The following is a 15,331-nucleotide window of genomic DNA, read 5'->3' on the forward strand; positions in this document are numbered from 1 at the left end:
CACGGGTTCGTCGATACTTTGGGGATTATGGAATGTAACCACCTTCCCAATTCCCCTCTGGTCCAAGCATTTTGCCAACTGATGATCGTATTCTGACGTACAAGTGCGAAAAATTCATTAAAGGCAATTGGTCTTTCATAAATATCACCGTTTGTTGCGCCCACCTTAGCCAAAGAGTCCGCTTTCTCATTACCCGGTATCGAGCAGTGAGAAGGGACCCACGCTAAGGTAATCTGAGTAGATTTTTCGGATAAAGCACTCAGATGTTCCCGTATTTTCCCCAGGAAATACGGAGAGTGCTTAACATCTTTCATCGATCGGAGAGCCTCAATGGAACTGAGACTGTCCGTAAAGATGAAATAATGGTCCGTGGGCATTTTTTCGATAATCCCTAGGGTGTACTGATAATTATTTTTTTATTTGCCTTGAAAAAAGCATGTGGCGGTTCAAAATCGGTTGCTAATTACAACCTTTGAGCTGCCCTAACATTGGGGGAATTAAGATACACGGACAACATGCACTGTGGAAGCTATTTCACATTCAGTAAATTAGACGGGTGCGACAAATTTAAATTGCTAGGATGCAACACAGAATACTTGCTTGCGTTGATAAAAATTATTAACTTTCAATGACTTGTTTATTTGCCTTCAAGAAGGCATTTTGATTTCCAAAAATGGATTTCCTGATGGCAATCTTCATGCTGCCCCAACACGGGGGGAATAATGGTTGTCTGGCGACACACGCTGAGAAAAACCGCGCTGCTCCTGAGACGTGGTGACCAATCACAGGGCTAGTGCTGCTATTAAGGAAGGACGACTGCTGTTGTCGCTGTCTAGAACTATTATGAGCGGCTTCGGCTGAAACAGGCTCTTATATAGGCCAAATAGCAAGTTTTCAATTGCAAGGTATATGATCCTGTCGACCGTGCTTGGGAAGCAAGCATAAAACGACCAATCAGAGGTCGAATTTCTCGTTTTGACAAGGCTTGACTATTTTCAATGGTACAATAGTGTGAATAATAAAATTACAATTATCTTATTTTGGGAAGAATCTTAGAAGATTTTCCAATCTATTGCTGCAAGAACGAAGGAAATCCATCGAATACTAACCGATTTATTAGCATTTGAAATTGGACATATTTTTCACTTTTTTCGGTTTTAGATTTTCATTTCACATCCCTATGTAGCCGAACTTCCTGAGAGAAGTATTCTACTTCAAAAGAAAACTTACATGTTGAGATTGCTGCGCTGGATAACGCAAAGGCATATAATCGTACTTGGATGCCGGCCGTGCTACAACAATTAATCAACTGGGGCATAACCGGGAACATGCTACACTTTATCAAGGGATTCCTGAGCCTACGATCCTTCCAGGTAATAATTGGAAATCAAAAATCCCGGGCTTTTTCTGAAGAAACGGGTGTCCCCCAAGGGTCAGTACTGGCGGTGACTCTTTTTTTGATAAAAATAAATAGCGTATTCGACAGCCTTCCGAAAGGAATAAGAATATTCGTCTATGCCGACGATATCGTATTGATGGTGGTTGGAAAGACAGTAAAGGCTCTTAGATGTAAGCTTGCGCAAGCTGCATCCTGAGTGGCAAGCTGGGCCGCCTCGACTGGTTTCCAACTCTCTGCAGCAAAAAGCGAATATATGCATATTTGCAACTCGAACCACAGGATTTTGGATAATCCCATCATAATTGATGGTGTTGCGATTCCAAGGCGCAAAACAATGAACATCTTGGGAATCACCATTGATCGTCATCTCACCTTCACCCCACACTGCGATAAGATTAAGGAGGACTGCCGCAGCAGAATCAACCTTATCAAGGCCCTTTCTGGACGGCATACAAACTCAAATCGAGCGACAAGACTTAACGTGGCCAACATGGTTATAAACTCCCGTTTAACATATGGATTGGAGCTCACAATAACTGGTGTGCAAACCCTGGTGAAAAAGCTCGGCCCAACATACCGGCAAGCTATTCGCATTACAGCCGGACTTTTACCGTCTACTCCTGTTAATTCAGTATGCGTCGAAAGTGGAATGCTTTCTTTCCATCATTATATTGTCAGCGCGATTTGCCACCGGGCGATTAGCTTTTTCGCTAAAACTTATGGACCGGGAATGGAGGGGTTCCTCCTGACGGAGGCAAACCGCCTTCTCAAGGACACGACCAACCATGAGCTTCCACCGGTAGTTGAAGTCCACTGGTGTGGAACCAGCCCAAGATACACATAGACTCAACAATAAAAAACAATTTCAAAGCTGGATCCAACCCACACGCTGTACGTGCATCCGTTACTGACCTTCTTCGGACAAAATATATGGACCGGGTTGTTCGATATACAGATGGTTCAGGGGCTAGGGGCAAAGTTGGAGTAGGAGTCTCCGGACCTGGCATCGCATTTTGTCGCCGACTTCCAGATCAAGACAGTATCTTCACAGCAGAAGCGGCAGCCATAATGATTGCATTATCATTTCCAACAGAAAAACCTTTGATAATTCTCACCGACTCTGCGAGCGTCATATCGGCGCTCGGCAATGAGAGATCTACGCATCCTTACATCCAATGGATACAGAAATTTGCTCCTGAAAATACTGTATTTGCGTGGATACCTGGTCACTGTGGTGTTCCGGGTAACGAAGAAGCAGATCACCTCGCTGGCTTGGGACGCAATAGGAAAAAATGGACACGACGCGTTCCTGCGGATGATCTCGAAAGATGGACGACTGACATTATCAGGGAGGCATGGACAAAGGATTGGCAGAACACCGACAGAACTGGATCCCACGAATCCTTCCTCCGAACAATAAAAGCTGATACTCGTCGCTGGGAAGACCCAATTGATCACCGATCCCAGGTAGTGATATCCCGAATCCGATGCGGACACACCCGCATAAGACACAATCCTGTTGTTCTTTTTTCGAGCCATTTTTTCACTCTCATTCTTCAGTGGACATCCGTTGCTAAAATAAGGTCTGTAGCTCTGAGATTGATTAAAAAGGAGGAGTGTGCTTTGAACATATCATTCTCAAATGCAAGTAACACGGTCGTGGCTTTGCACACAATCCTTCCCGATTTTTTTTTTTCAAATTGTGAAGCGTGGCATGTTTGTTATTATATATTTATTTACTAGTCTTTATTCAGGACATTTTATTATGTGTTTTACCACAACACTTAAAAAACAAGCAAGTTAAACGCATGTGAATGTGGATGTAATTGTAGAAAAAAATATTACTTGTTCATGAAGTGAAAAACAGAAAAGAAAGTTTATTTCAAACTTAAAAATTATCTTAACGCATTTTTTGTAATTTGAAACGGAAGCAATTTGTTAGGAATTTTAGCAAACAGCGTAAAATAAAATCTGGCAGGTATTGCAGAAAACAGCATAAAGGTATGCCACTGAACATCGGATGTCTTGATTCTTCTCTATAACCTTGCAACTACGAAGCTCTCCAGTTATGTTATGTAGCCTAACGTCATAATTTTATACAAACCTCAAATGCTGTATACTTGATTTCTAAACTTTTTTACGATGTACTGAATTGTTTCATTTGGATTTTCAGCTGAAACGTTTTGCTGAGCTGTTTTCTGAATCAACACTTTTTTATACGTACATCGTAGAAAAGAGCGGTCCACTGGCACAAAATTTGTGGTATTGTGCCAAAACTGAAAAACAAAAATCTAAATAAACACTGAATTTGAATTACAAAAAAAGAGTTGACTATTTTACTCATTTTTTTAGACTTGAAGTTATAGTAAAACTTTCTGTAAAAAGTATTTTTAAAAGGGTTATGCTTAATTTATTTTTAATTTTAACGTTTTTGAGAACAATTCTATTCCAATGAATAACAGTAATTAAATTAAACATTTAAAAGTTTGAAGAAATTTAGGAAATAAATCAATTTCTCAATTTTTATTGGGTTTTTATTGGTTAAATTTATCCTTGATTTTTATTAAATCTTACGTTATTCCGATTTTTTATGTAAAGTCCAGTATACTGAAGATTTTTTTCCTTTAAATTAAGCTTTAGAACATTGTTTCTAGTTCAGTTTTTCGAAGAATCATCATATTCCAATGATATTGTCTTGTTCTAATAGTAATTTCAAATCATGAAGTCCTTAATGACTAACGTTCTTAGAGCATCTTGAGATATGTTAAAATTATGTTGAAAACATTAGATATTTTTTAGAATTACGAATAACAAAAGAGACTATTGTTATTCGTGGTTCTCTAGCAACGAGCATATAAATATTGAAATACAATCCACTTTTTGCCAACAAAAAGTTTGGAATGAAATTTTTTTTTCCAAAATTTTGAATATAAAATAAAAGTTTAGTTTTATTCAAACAAAAAAAAATTCTACAATATATTCTTAAACACTTTTTTACACAGTTTCCAGAGCTTTTAGTAAAGCATATGCCGAAATGCATACCTTAAAAAAAAAAACACCAAATACGCGTGCAATGTTTCATCCAAATCAAAAATGGTCGAATACATTTTTGTGTATTTCTAGATCATTTGGTATGGATTTGTATTCGAACTAAATCAAAATTGGACGTTTCTATCAAAAATTCTGTCAGCTTAGTGTATAAGAAAACAACCCTAAACTTTATCTTCTGAGAAAGTGAATGTAAATTTCTGGGCTGTGAGCTGGGCGGTAAAGAAGGAACATAATTAGAACCATTCGAATGTGAATTTTTATGAGTTCGGAGGCACTAGTAGATATAACATGATTCAAAACTCAATTGAGACCTAAAACTGATATATGATTTATGAAATCAAATTATTTTTGTTAGAATTCATAGACTGGAGCATTAATCAATTTTTAAACCACTGGATAGAAGAACTCTCTTGCAAATAAATAAAATGTCAACCGAGTGCAGCAAGTTATTCGAAAGTATCGGTTTTTAATGTACGTACAATGAATCAATTATTTGTTTCAATCGTCTTATATATTATTAAATAACACTCTGGTGTGGTGAACACAGGTGATGCCCTACTGAAAAAAAAGAGATTATAGCTTTTTAACTATTCCTGTGCATTTTGGTACCCCTCAGGATATTGGTCATGGATATTTTTTTTCAAATTTCAAGCAGAGTTTTTCCGGTTTTTTGAACAGTTGCATACATTTTCCAAAAACATTTAGGGTCTCTGGTGCCCCTAGCGAAGATAACTTTTTCAGAGACTGAAGTGAGCTCTTCCGTAAGCACATGTAGAAGCGAAGAACCCGGCGAGCACCACTCTGCAGCCTTTTGACGTCTTTCTGCATTCACTAGAGGCACCAAAAATCACAAGAATGGTTAAAAAGCCATAATCTTTTTTTTCGCTTGTGTCGACCAGTGTAATAATAAACTGATTTTATTGTAGCCTGCCTAGAAAAAAAAAACTTTCGAAAATATTTTAATAAAGTTTGATTTGACGTCAAGAAATCAAACTGAAGCATCCCTGCAGCGATACTCAGAGCCGGATTTAAGGGGGGCCGGACCCCCGCAAATCTAGAAACAGTTTTTTTCTATGAAGAATGAAAGGCTATCAAACTTAGCATTGTTAAGTTGCGAGTACGATATACTGAAGGAATTGAATGTTGATTATTTAAATAATAAGTTCCCTGCAAAAAAAAAAACTCGTAAGAAAAAATTCTGACATTTTTTTTGGAACTTTACAATAACAAATAAATGTTTTTAACTCGTACGATAAAAAACCGTTTTGTTTTATTTGAAGGCCCTGGGCCCCCACAATCGTAAATTCGGCTCTGGCGATACTGAACGCCTTGTTAAATCAACCCTAAAATGTTAGGCTCATTTAGAGCATCAATTGTAGCCCTTTCAATCTCCAATAAAAATGCTTTCCCAGAGGATTGAGTAAGATAACAATTGATGGCAAATAATGTAAAACGAAATAGGATTATTCGATATACTACACAAATCGAAAGCAGCCTGGAACCTAAAAATAGAAAACGACTAATATTCTGAAATTGGCCCGAGTTTACGTTAGGAGATATTTTAAACTGAAAAAATACGAACAATTATTATGCATATGCATACATTTGGTATCGTTACCTCTCTAACAAAAAAAAAATGCTTCATTTTTTTTGGTGTTCCAAACTGCAGGTTGCTCTTTTCGATGAAGTCGTCAAGCGGCATCATGTTTTGGTTATAGTCTTCTTTTTCCAGCCTCGTGGGGAATAACAAAAATAAAACATGTCTAAAATCCTACCTTGTGTCTGGAAGCGGCAAAATTGATCAATGTCGGTTCCTGGTCATTTTGTCCGCTATATATAGCTTCTGTCTGGATGAGATTCTGATTTCTTGTGCTTCTCTTTTGCCTGGCATGATATGAACTATTCGTTTATCTGTGTATTTGTTCATAGTTGTTCATTGCATAAAAGAAATGGGCATAATATATTCACTTATAAGGTTGCTAACGCTGTGGTCATCATTTCAAGTTACATTCGGATTTCAATTTTAGATCAGCCAGCTATAAGTTTCTGATTCTTTTCTTATCTGAATTATAATCGTAAGTCCTTGTCCTCGTAAACTGGTTGGCATACACGCTTAAACTAGCTGGTTTGTTAAGTTTTGTAAAAAAAGATTTAAGCGGAAAAATTTATTTTGAAAATTCCTTATTTTCTAGGAGTTTAACATTATAACTAATATTGGTTCAATGGAAATTGACTTGATAGAAATTCATACAGTTTTGAAAATTAAGTTCGGCTAACTCTTTTGTAGCGTGTAGGGCATTTCAAAAATAATTCTGTTCATGCTTTTAAATTTGACAGGCGATCGCGTAAGATTCTGGCTTTGCTTCGACTTCGACAATGTAGATTCGCGCGGCGGGGATGTTAATCGGATATTTTTAGCAAAGGCAATTCGCTGATTCCCGATAACCTTTGAACCAGCCGGAAAGGTGGAGAGAAAAAGTTCTCTCCACCAACCTTCGTGCCCCGCACTCAGCTGTTTGATTGTAATCTCCCCTCTCTGAACGGTCTGAGCTTGTGGGAATGATGATGATGGATGGATGGTCCGAGTGGGTGATCAGTTTTTTGAAAATTGCAATCATGCAAGCGCGAGTTGCTAATTGTGCGAGAACGCTTATGGGACCGGTTTGCGCATTAGTTTTTGGAAATGCCAGAATCTAATGGAAGCGAATTTCGCTGGTCATATCAATGATGTGGGTACATCAACGTCATGTGCGATACACTGGGCAGGAGTTTTTAAGGTCTATTTTACCACAGTGTTTAGAGTTTACAAGTAATGGTAAGTGGTAAGAGACCACCATCAAAGTAAATTAAAATAATTAAAAATAACAAATTCAATTAAATCAACGTAAAAAAAACCGATCATTTCATTGAATTATCTATTCGACTGAGCAAAGTAGGAAATACCAGCTCAAACTAATCTAAACAGAATGCTTGTCATGATTCCGCGAATTCAGGCTAGGTGAGATACGTGCTTGAAACAAAAGAAGTGCGCAATTGTAAGTGCAAATGATCTCCCCAAAGCTACATATGTACGGTACATGATCGTATTTTCGGGAACGGTTGAAATAAGTTAAACTAATTACCAAACATCGATGATGTTGACGCTATTTAGAAGCGAAACCCTTTATTGTTGTCGCAAAATAAAGTGAAACCATGTCGCAGGCGTTAATTGCGACGGATACTCTGATATCTAATATAACCCAGCCAGCGACCAAAGTGTGGAACTCATACGATGAAATATGGATGGTAAGTAAGCACTCGGACCGCTCTGTGCTATGGGCAAATTCACCCAATTATGCAATTATCTTCATCTCACAAATTGGAAGTGCGACTTCGAGTGTAGTCGAAGCTAACGTCAATTGCGAACTATTGACGTCACTTGAACAGCCACTGGTATTGCAGATTTGCAGAGTCAGAGTTAGTTAACAATAATATTCAAATGGAAAAGTAATTTATTGCTGTAATATATGACGTAATCAAACAAACCTAAATTCTAAACGAAACAAAATGGATTTGTCTGTTCTATAATACAGCCAATAAGCTATCTATCAATTGCTTTATCCAAATATTTCATTTTTGAAAACTGATACTGTATCAATTACAATCAAGGTCAAAACTGTCAGGGTAGGACAAGTTCAAAAAGTTAATTTTGGTTATCGTTACCAATTATTTAGATTGCGAGGATTTTGCAACTACGCTTGATTTCCACTTCATTAATCGGAGTAGAATATATGACTTCCTAAGGGTGTCTACTATAAAAAAAATTGATTTTGCGATTTATTTCAAATGAGCTATTTGTAAATTATAGGCGATGAATTACAGAAAAGAAGATTGTCGAAGAAAAAGTACTTTAAGCTGGAGATGTGCTAGAATTTAAAACAAATTAAAATAATTTGCCAGAATTGATCAAATGAAAGAATAGTAGCACTTTAAAGATATCATTTTGAAATTTTTGCTATTAGACGTGAACATAGGATTGATAAGACTCTTTCGTCATTAAATTTTTAGACATACTCGTGAGATAATAATACAACAACCCGTGATTTGACGTGTAGGGAATTAGAACCAGGAGGAGTAAACTTGGCGAGGCAAAATATGATACGGCAAAAGAAACGAAATTAGATTCCGCGAACATGTCAATCATCTGATTTCCAGTTCTTCTCGTAGGATAAACGTTCATGCTTCATTTGCGAGGTACACCCTCCTTTTCTTCCATATGCGTGGTTTGCCGAAATTACGTCGGTAGAAGGATAGAGCAGAAAAGTGGTTCATTGACCGAAGGTTGATGCTAGTAAGAAGCCCGGATCGATTTTTACGTATAAAAAGCTGAGGGAAAGCTGGTGAGAGCATAGTTCGATTCCGGACCTCAGCGCAAGCTCAAGGTAGATCTGGAATTTCTAGAAGCGGAGATATTCTTCCCGGTGGTAATAATCTGAAATTTTAGTTTGTTTTTCCGCACAGCAGAAACTCCCGACGCTCAGCATCACCATGAAGTTCTTCATCATCGCCCTGGCTTTGGTTTCTCTGGTTGCCGCCGAGGATGACAAATACACGACCAAATACGATAGCGTTGATGTGGACGAAATCCTGAACTCGGACCGGCTGTTCAACAATTACTTTAAGTGCCTGATGGATGAGGGCGCCTGCACTCCGGACGTTAACGAATTGAAACGCTCTCTGCCTGATGCCCTGGAAAATGATTGCGCCAAATGCAGCGAGAAGCAAAAGACCCAAAGCACCAAGGTTATAAAAAATCTGACCGAGAAGCGCCCGGAACAGTGGAAGCTCCTGAAGGCCAAGTACGACCCCAACAACAAGTACGTCGAGCGGTACGCCGAAGACGCTGACAAGGATGGAATCAAGCTGTAAGGATGTTTGCCGCCTGGATAATGCTGTGACTCACGTTTTGCGGGACAAAGCGCGATTATCGATCAATTTCACCCCGAAATCTTGTAATGATTTTTGACCGCTTCTAGTAACAGTGAAATAAAGAATTGCCCCAATCACAAAATAAATTTTGGTTCCTCACTTCCTCTTAACATAACTCCCAACAGCTAAACTTAAACTAATCCGAACTAAAGAACCGACCTGCAGATTCATCGTTTCGATACGCTGATTTTTTCAACCTTACACCAATATGCCAGAATGATTCGCCATTTTGGCGATCAATAATCTGGATTTCCAATCCGGGCAATTATCCAATTGCATCGAATGGGGAAGTTTATTCCTACGTCACTACCATCATGTGCTAGGTTTATTTAAATTGGTACACACGAAAATTGCAGGAAGCATCGGCAGAGTTAATTTGTTAGTACAGGATAATGTAGAAAAAGGCAGTGGATAAAAAATAGTTGAAGCTGTATAAGATTCACCTATATAAAGCTTCCAGGCACCAGTCGGAATCAGAGTTTGATCCATCCACATCAATCCTAGTACTTCTACATCATGAAACTGATCATCGTTGGTTTGGCCCTTATCGTCCTGGTTGCTGCTCAGGATGATAAATACACTACCAAATACGACAACATCGACGTGGATGAGATCCTGAAATCGGATCGGCTGTTCTCCAACTACTTCAAGTGCCTGATGGACGAGGGGGCCTGCACTCCCGAAGGCAATGAGTTGAAAAAAGTACTGCCGGAAGCTCTGGAGAACAACTGTGCCAAGTGTAGTGAAAGGCAGCGCGAAACTAGCTCCAAGGTCATCAAAAATCTCACCGAAAATCGTCCCGAACAGTGGAAGGCTCTGAAGGCGAAGTTCGACCCGGAGAATAAGTACATCTCCAAGTACTCCGATGAGGCCAGCAAGGATGGAATCAAGCTGTGAGAAGAGTTGTCATTTTCGTTTTTCCGATGTCCTGATTATGCAAGTCAACAATTTATTCGACATTAGTAGTACGGTAAAAATTGAAAAAGAATACGGCCCGCTCAGTTTACATGTTTAAAAAATCGCTTGTTTTTCGTTGAAAGAAATTCGTAAAATTGTGCTCCGGAGAAATTAATTATAATGTTTTTCACTGCTATTGTTTTATAAAAGGCATTGCTTCTTGGACATAATAATCAAAGATTTTGTTCGTGATTTGTAAAGCGCTACAACCATAGTTTGAACGATCGAATGTCCCAGTGCAGGTTACCATCCAAAGATTTGAAGAACTAACATCATTGTTGAAAAGATATGTCAAAACAACGAATTGAATTTGATTTGACGAATAGGATACAAACAGTTAGATTCAAGGGACACCTTTCTGTACTTGTTAAAGTAACATCTGTAGTTTCACATGACTCCTATTTAGACCCTTTGCTTTTTACTTTACGTGTTAATGATGTTATCCTTGTGCTGAATAGTCTCAAAATATAAATACAAGCCTATGACATGAAATTGAACCTGGACTCTTATTTCCTCTTATGAATCGGATATCCAACAAGAGATTGACATTTTCTACATTTAGTGCAAAAAAGGTCTTCTTGGTCTCAACCTAAAAAATGCAATATCCAACATTCGAATTGCACTCTCGGACAAAAACTGTAAAAAGGTGTTATCAAATTAGAGATTTAGGAGTGATCATGGATTCTGAGTAAACGTTCATTGAACTACAATACGATCATCAATAAAGCCCACAGTAGGACCCGTACACTACAAATACTTTTTTCGTTGCATTTGTTGGTTCTATTTTAGAATACTGTAGCGTTGTCTGGTCGCCATTTCAAGACATCCATGCCAATAGAATCGAATTTGTTCACAAGCTTTGTTCAAAGTTTTTATTATATTCACTAAGCAAACTAAGTTAAAATGCATTTCCTCTTCATTCTGCTGAATCGCGTTGCATGCTTATTAGTATAGAAACATTTGAAAAAAAGAAGAGAAATTGCTTTGGTCACTCTAGTTAACATTTATAGCGAATTTCTTTATTCCACTGCAAATCTGCGGAAGAATAAATAAACGACATCGTGATTTACGACGCAAGTAAGAAAGAGATGCCAAAAAATTGTTTACGAACTAAGCAAGTGCGGTGGCGGGTTGAAGCTGACAAATTTTACAGTGCGCTTCGGACTGGTCACCGCCAGGTCAATACTTGGTTAAAATCGAGCGAATAAATAAGGGTTTTGACAGCACTTTGGTGGCTTCTAGGTCAAAACGAGGTGCTGGTGTAATGAAGAAATTCGATATTAGTCTCACAACGCATATGATCAGAAAATTCGCCATAAAAACTCAACTTCTATGCTCCTACACGCTAGGGCCAATTAATAATAGTACAATTGATAATAAACCAATTAATTAATAGTATGATGATTATGAATGATAAATATTGTAAAACTATTGATTTAACGATGTCATTAAAATTCAATAATAAAAATTAAGTGAGCCACTCTAATGAAATATCATAATATTAAATTGTTGTAGAGGTTGTGTATAAGACACGACCGTGAGGTTAACGTAGAATTACGACAGCATGCCCTATGTAAATGTATTTTTTGCATTAGGCTTGGGAATACACCCCATTGGGGTTAATCAATTTAATGGTCTAAAGCGGTAAATTTCCATGATAATTTTCTTTCAACTTTTTTATGATAATTGATTGGTAACCTTGAAGAGAAGCGTTGTTTAATTGACTTGAATCATTCTAAAATAATGTTTATGGCCGTCACTTCACCGTCAAAATGAAACAGCATGTGTGAAACTGAAATCTGCTGGATGAAAATATTATATCAAATTTTTATTTTCATTAGAAAAAATAGGTTCCATGAGAACGAGAACTTTCAATCCACGTGGGAATGGAAATGATAATTTCATATGCCGTTTCTCTCGAAACTATGAACTGTGAGTAGGGCAAGTTTTGAACGAAAACGGCGATAGGTCATTGTTGTTATTCGTTTTGTAAACTAACTCCGAACCAATCACGGGTGCTGCATTTTCCTATGACGCTAACAATTATCGCCTAACTTTTCAAAAGGACCTAAGTAACAATGAGAGATTCTCTCCTCTCTCACCTTGATTCGTTATTCAGAATGTCATTATGAATGTTTTCAACGACTTCATTCCACAAATCGAATGATTATAACATTGCCTTGCATACTATGCCAAAAGTATCACGGAAAAAGTAAAAACAACTTAGTTATTAATCAAAGAGAAAGTAAACAAAAAGAGGCTCTCAATGTTTTGCCTTTCTCCTAGAAAGGTGTAGCAATCACTGAAAAAACCAAAGGTATAAAAGTGCTCCAAAGGATCGAATCTCGTATATCAATCGACTTAGTTCGACGAGCTGAGCATTTTCTGTATGTGTGTGTGTACGTATGTAACGCTCTCTCAATCTCACTCGATTTTCTCTGAGATGGCTGGACCGATTTTTATGAAACTAATTGCAAATGAAAGGTCTAGTTGCCCCATAAGACCCTATTGAATTTTATTGTAATCGGGTTTTTAGTTTCGAGGTTAAGTATCAAAATGTGAAAATCACAAAACTTCATTATCTCAGAAACTACAAAACCGATTTGAACAAAATTGGTATCAAAAGAACGGGTTTGTTTTTTGAACCATTTGTGAAATAATTTTATAATTATTGGACATGTAGTTCAAAAGTTATGCAAAGAAACGTGTTTCTAACACTGTTTAAACTCACTCACTTTTCCCAGAGATGGCAGGACCGATTTTCACAAAGTTTGTGTCATATGGAAGGTCTTGTTGCCCCATAAGACCGTATTGAATTTTATTGTTATTGGACTTTAACTTTGTCCGTTATGTTTAATAATGGGAAATCAGGCTATGGCAAGAAACATGTTTCTAAGACTGTTTGAACTCACTCCCTTTTCTCAGAGATTTGAGACCGATTTTCACAAAATAAGTTGCAATAGAAAGGTTTAATTGCCTGATAAAACCCTATTAAATTTTATTATAATCGGACTGTAACTTTGTCTGTTATGTATCAAAATGTAAAAGTTATGAAACTCCATTATCTCAACTGATTTCAACAATCTTAGTTTAAGGTTGAAGGTTTAGTCGCTTTATAGCTGTAATTTTTCATTTTTTCTTAGTTTGACCTTCGGGGCAACACTTGTGTAATCGGACTTTTTTTATCTATTATGTGTTAAATTGTAAACATATTGAAAATCTCTTTTTTCGAAGATTACACGCCTTATTTAAAGAAAACAGGGGTCGCAAACTCGGGTTTCAAAATGAAGTATGAAGTTGATTCCTGGTCGCTGAGCATCATCCCGGGTACTGAAAAACTCACATTGGGTAATGTTTGTCCCCTTTAGACTGGTAGAAACCGGAAACTACTGTCTAGAAATTTAAAATGGCGTCTGAAGATGATTTCTGGCCTCAGGGTATCATACCGCTTCCCCAAATCGTATTGGATAGTATTTGTCACTTAAGGCTGTTGATCGGAAACTGTCGCCATCTTCGCCATAGAAAAATACCCAGATTAGACAGTTCGGCAATTTTATGATAGATTTTATGATTTTATGATTATCAGGCAACCAGAAGTGGTCATCTGGATTGAAAATTGGATTTTAGGTCGGATTCTGGCCACTGGGTATAATCCAGGTTTCAAGAACCCATATTGATTGGTATTTGCCCATTCCTTGGATGCCCCTCAGAAACGATTAGTAATATCAACTGCGTTGAAGAATTCAAATTAATGTATACGGAACAACATTTAATTATACATTATTTGAAATCTACTGACTAACGTTGACTTAAAGAATCTGAATATTTATACGCAGTATATGAGTACAAATCGATTATACCACAATCAAAAACAAAATCGCATCATATAGTTGAAAGAATTTAATGTTATTTGCATTTATATGTGTTAATTTATATTCATATCGTCGGTTTCGTGCAACGCTGGCACAACTCAAAAAACATAGTTTCGAGAAAAATTTGCGTTGAAAATTTATTTTTCGATTTTCATGAAAACTTTGAAGTTTAAGATCACCAATCCGTATTAAACACCTTTAGGTCTATTATGCACATATTATGAGCACGTTGTCCTAGTTAAAACCTTATTTTTACTAACTTTATGGAGAAATTTCGATTTGTGCAGCAAAGGCACTTCCACTCATAACTCTGGAGTTTTTGTGATTTTCGAAATGGGATTTCGTGTGATGAAACTTAACAGTATTTGGCATCGTTTGCCATCAAAAACTCAAAAATGCAAAATTTTGAGTTGTGCCAGTATTGCACGAAGCCGATGATATGTTAAATTTCAAATGTTCGGTATAGTTCCGCTGTTGGCTACCAAAAATTTGTTGTTTAGAATGAATATCAAATCCAGCGGAAATAATCAAGGTTTATTTTTTTAGTGTTGGAGTAGATCTATTTTAACAAATTATAAGTTCGAATGAGAAAGGCTGGGTCTCACCGATAGGTGGATTAATTTAGGTTTTTTTCCTGTGTGAACTCATCACTGCGACCAGAGATAAGATCTAGCCCAGGTGTTTTCTGTACTCCGCACTTCCTATTATTGGCAGTATCACTATTGAAGTAAGTGATACGCTTATCATTCATATCCGTGCTTGTGTGTGAGTTTTACCTTTCCGTTTCAAGCTTACTACTCTACTATACCGAGCCTCTGTCCTTCCTGACAACATCGCCTAATTACAATTCCCTGGAGAGAACTTTCATACGTTGCTCACACCAGTTTTATTATAACAGAGACTTATTTTTGTTAGAAGGAGGGTCAACAGAGGTACTGTAGAATTCAGATTGAAGGAAAGGTACTTGGTGGGAAGCCTGATAATAAACGCATGCTAAAGTCCTTTGGCAACCAAAGGGCCTGATTCTACTAAGATTCGAACCCACGACCACCCGCTCACCAAGGCGGACTCTGTAACCTTGCGG

At 37.4% G+C, this 15,331-nt stretch overlaps 3 protein-coding genes across 4 annotated transcripts in view; 2 read left to right on the forward strand and 1 right to left on the reverse strand.

Moving 5' to 3' along the window:
- The window catches only part of LOC129727990 (ejaculatory bulb-specific protein 3-like), a 102,932-nt gene that overhangs the window by 29,495 nt on the left and 58,106 nt on the right, over window positions 1–15,331 (reverse strand). The window lies entirely within an intron of this gene.
- LOC129727994 (ejaculatory bulb-specific protein 3-like) lies at window positions 8,785–9,504 on the forward strand. Of its 2 annotated transcripts, none has more exons than XM_055686332.1 (2): window positions 8,785–8,871; window positions 8,934–9,504. In XM_055686332.1, exon 2 carries the CDS (start codon window positions 8,978–8,980, stop codon window positions 9,356–9,358), a length of 381 nt encoding a protein of 126 aa, XP_055542307.1. In that variant the 5' UTR covers window positions 8,785–8,871; window positions 8,934–8,977; the 3' UTR covers window positions 9,359–9,504. The 2 variants fall into 2 exon arrangements, with proteins under 2 accessions (XP_055542307.1, XP_055542308.1); XM_055686333.1 differs by having other exon boundaries at window positions 8,846–8,871; window positions 8,951–9,504.
- LOC129727997 (ejaculatory bulb-specific protein 3-like) lies at window positions 9,899–10,864 on the forward strand. Its single transcript, XM_055686338.1, has one exon. The coding sequence runs from the start codon at window positions 9,935–9,937 to the stop codon at window positions 10,313–10,315; it is 381 nt and encodes a 126-aa protein (XP_055542313.1). The 5' UTR covers window positions 9,899–9,934; the 3' UTR covers window positions 10,316–10,864.

The sequence above is a fragment of the Wyeomyia smithii genome, chromosome 3 (assembly GCF_029784165.1).
Source record: "Wyeomyia smithii strain HCP4-BCI-WySm-NY-G18 chromosome 3, ASM2978416v1, whole genome shotgun sequence".
In the NCBI taxonomy this organism is placed as follows: Eukaryota; Metazoa; Arthropoda; class Insecta; order Diptera; family Culicidae; genus Wyeomyia; species Wyeomyia smithii.

Coding starts and splice junctions, on each gene's coding strand:
- LOC129727994 (XM_055686332.1), top strand. CDS start 8,978: ATGAAGTTCTTCATCATCGCCCTGGCTTTGGTTTCTCTGGTTGCCGCC.
- LOC129727997 (XM_055686338.1), top strand. CDS start 9,935: ATGAAACTGATCATCGTTGGTTTGGCCCTTATCGTCCTGGTTGCTGCT.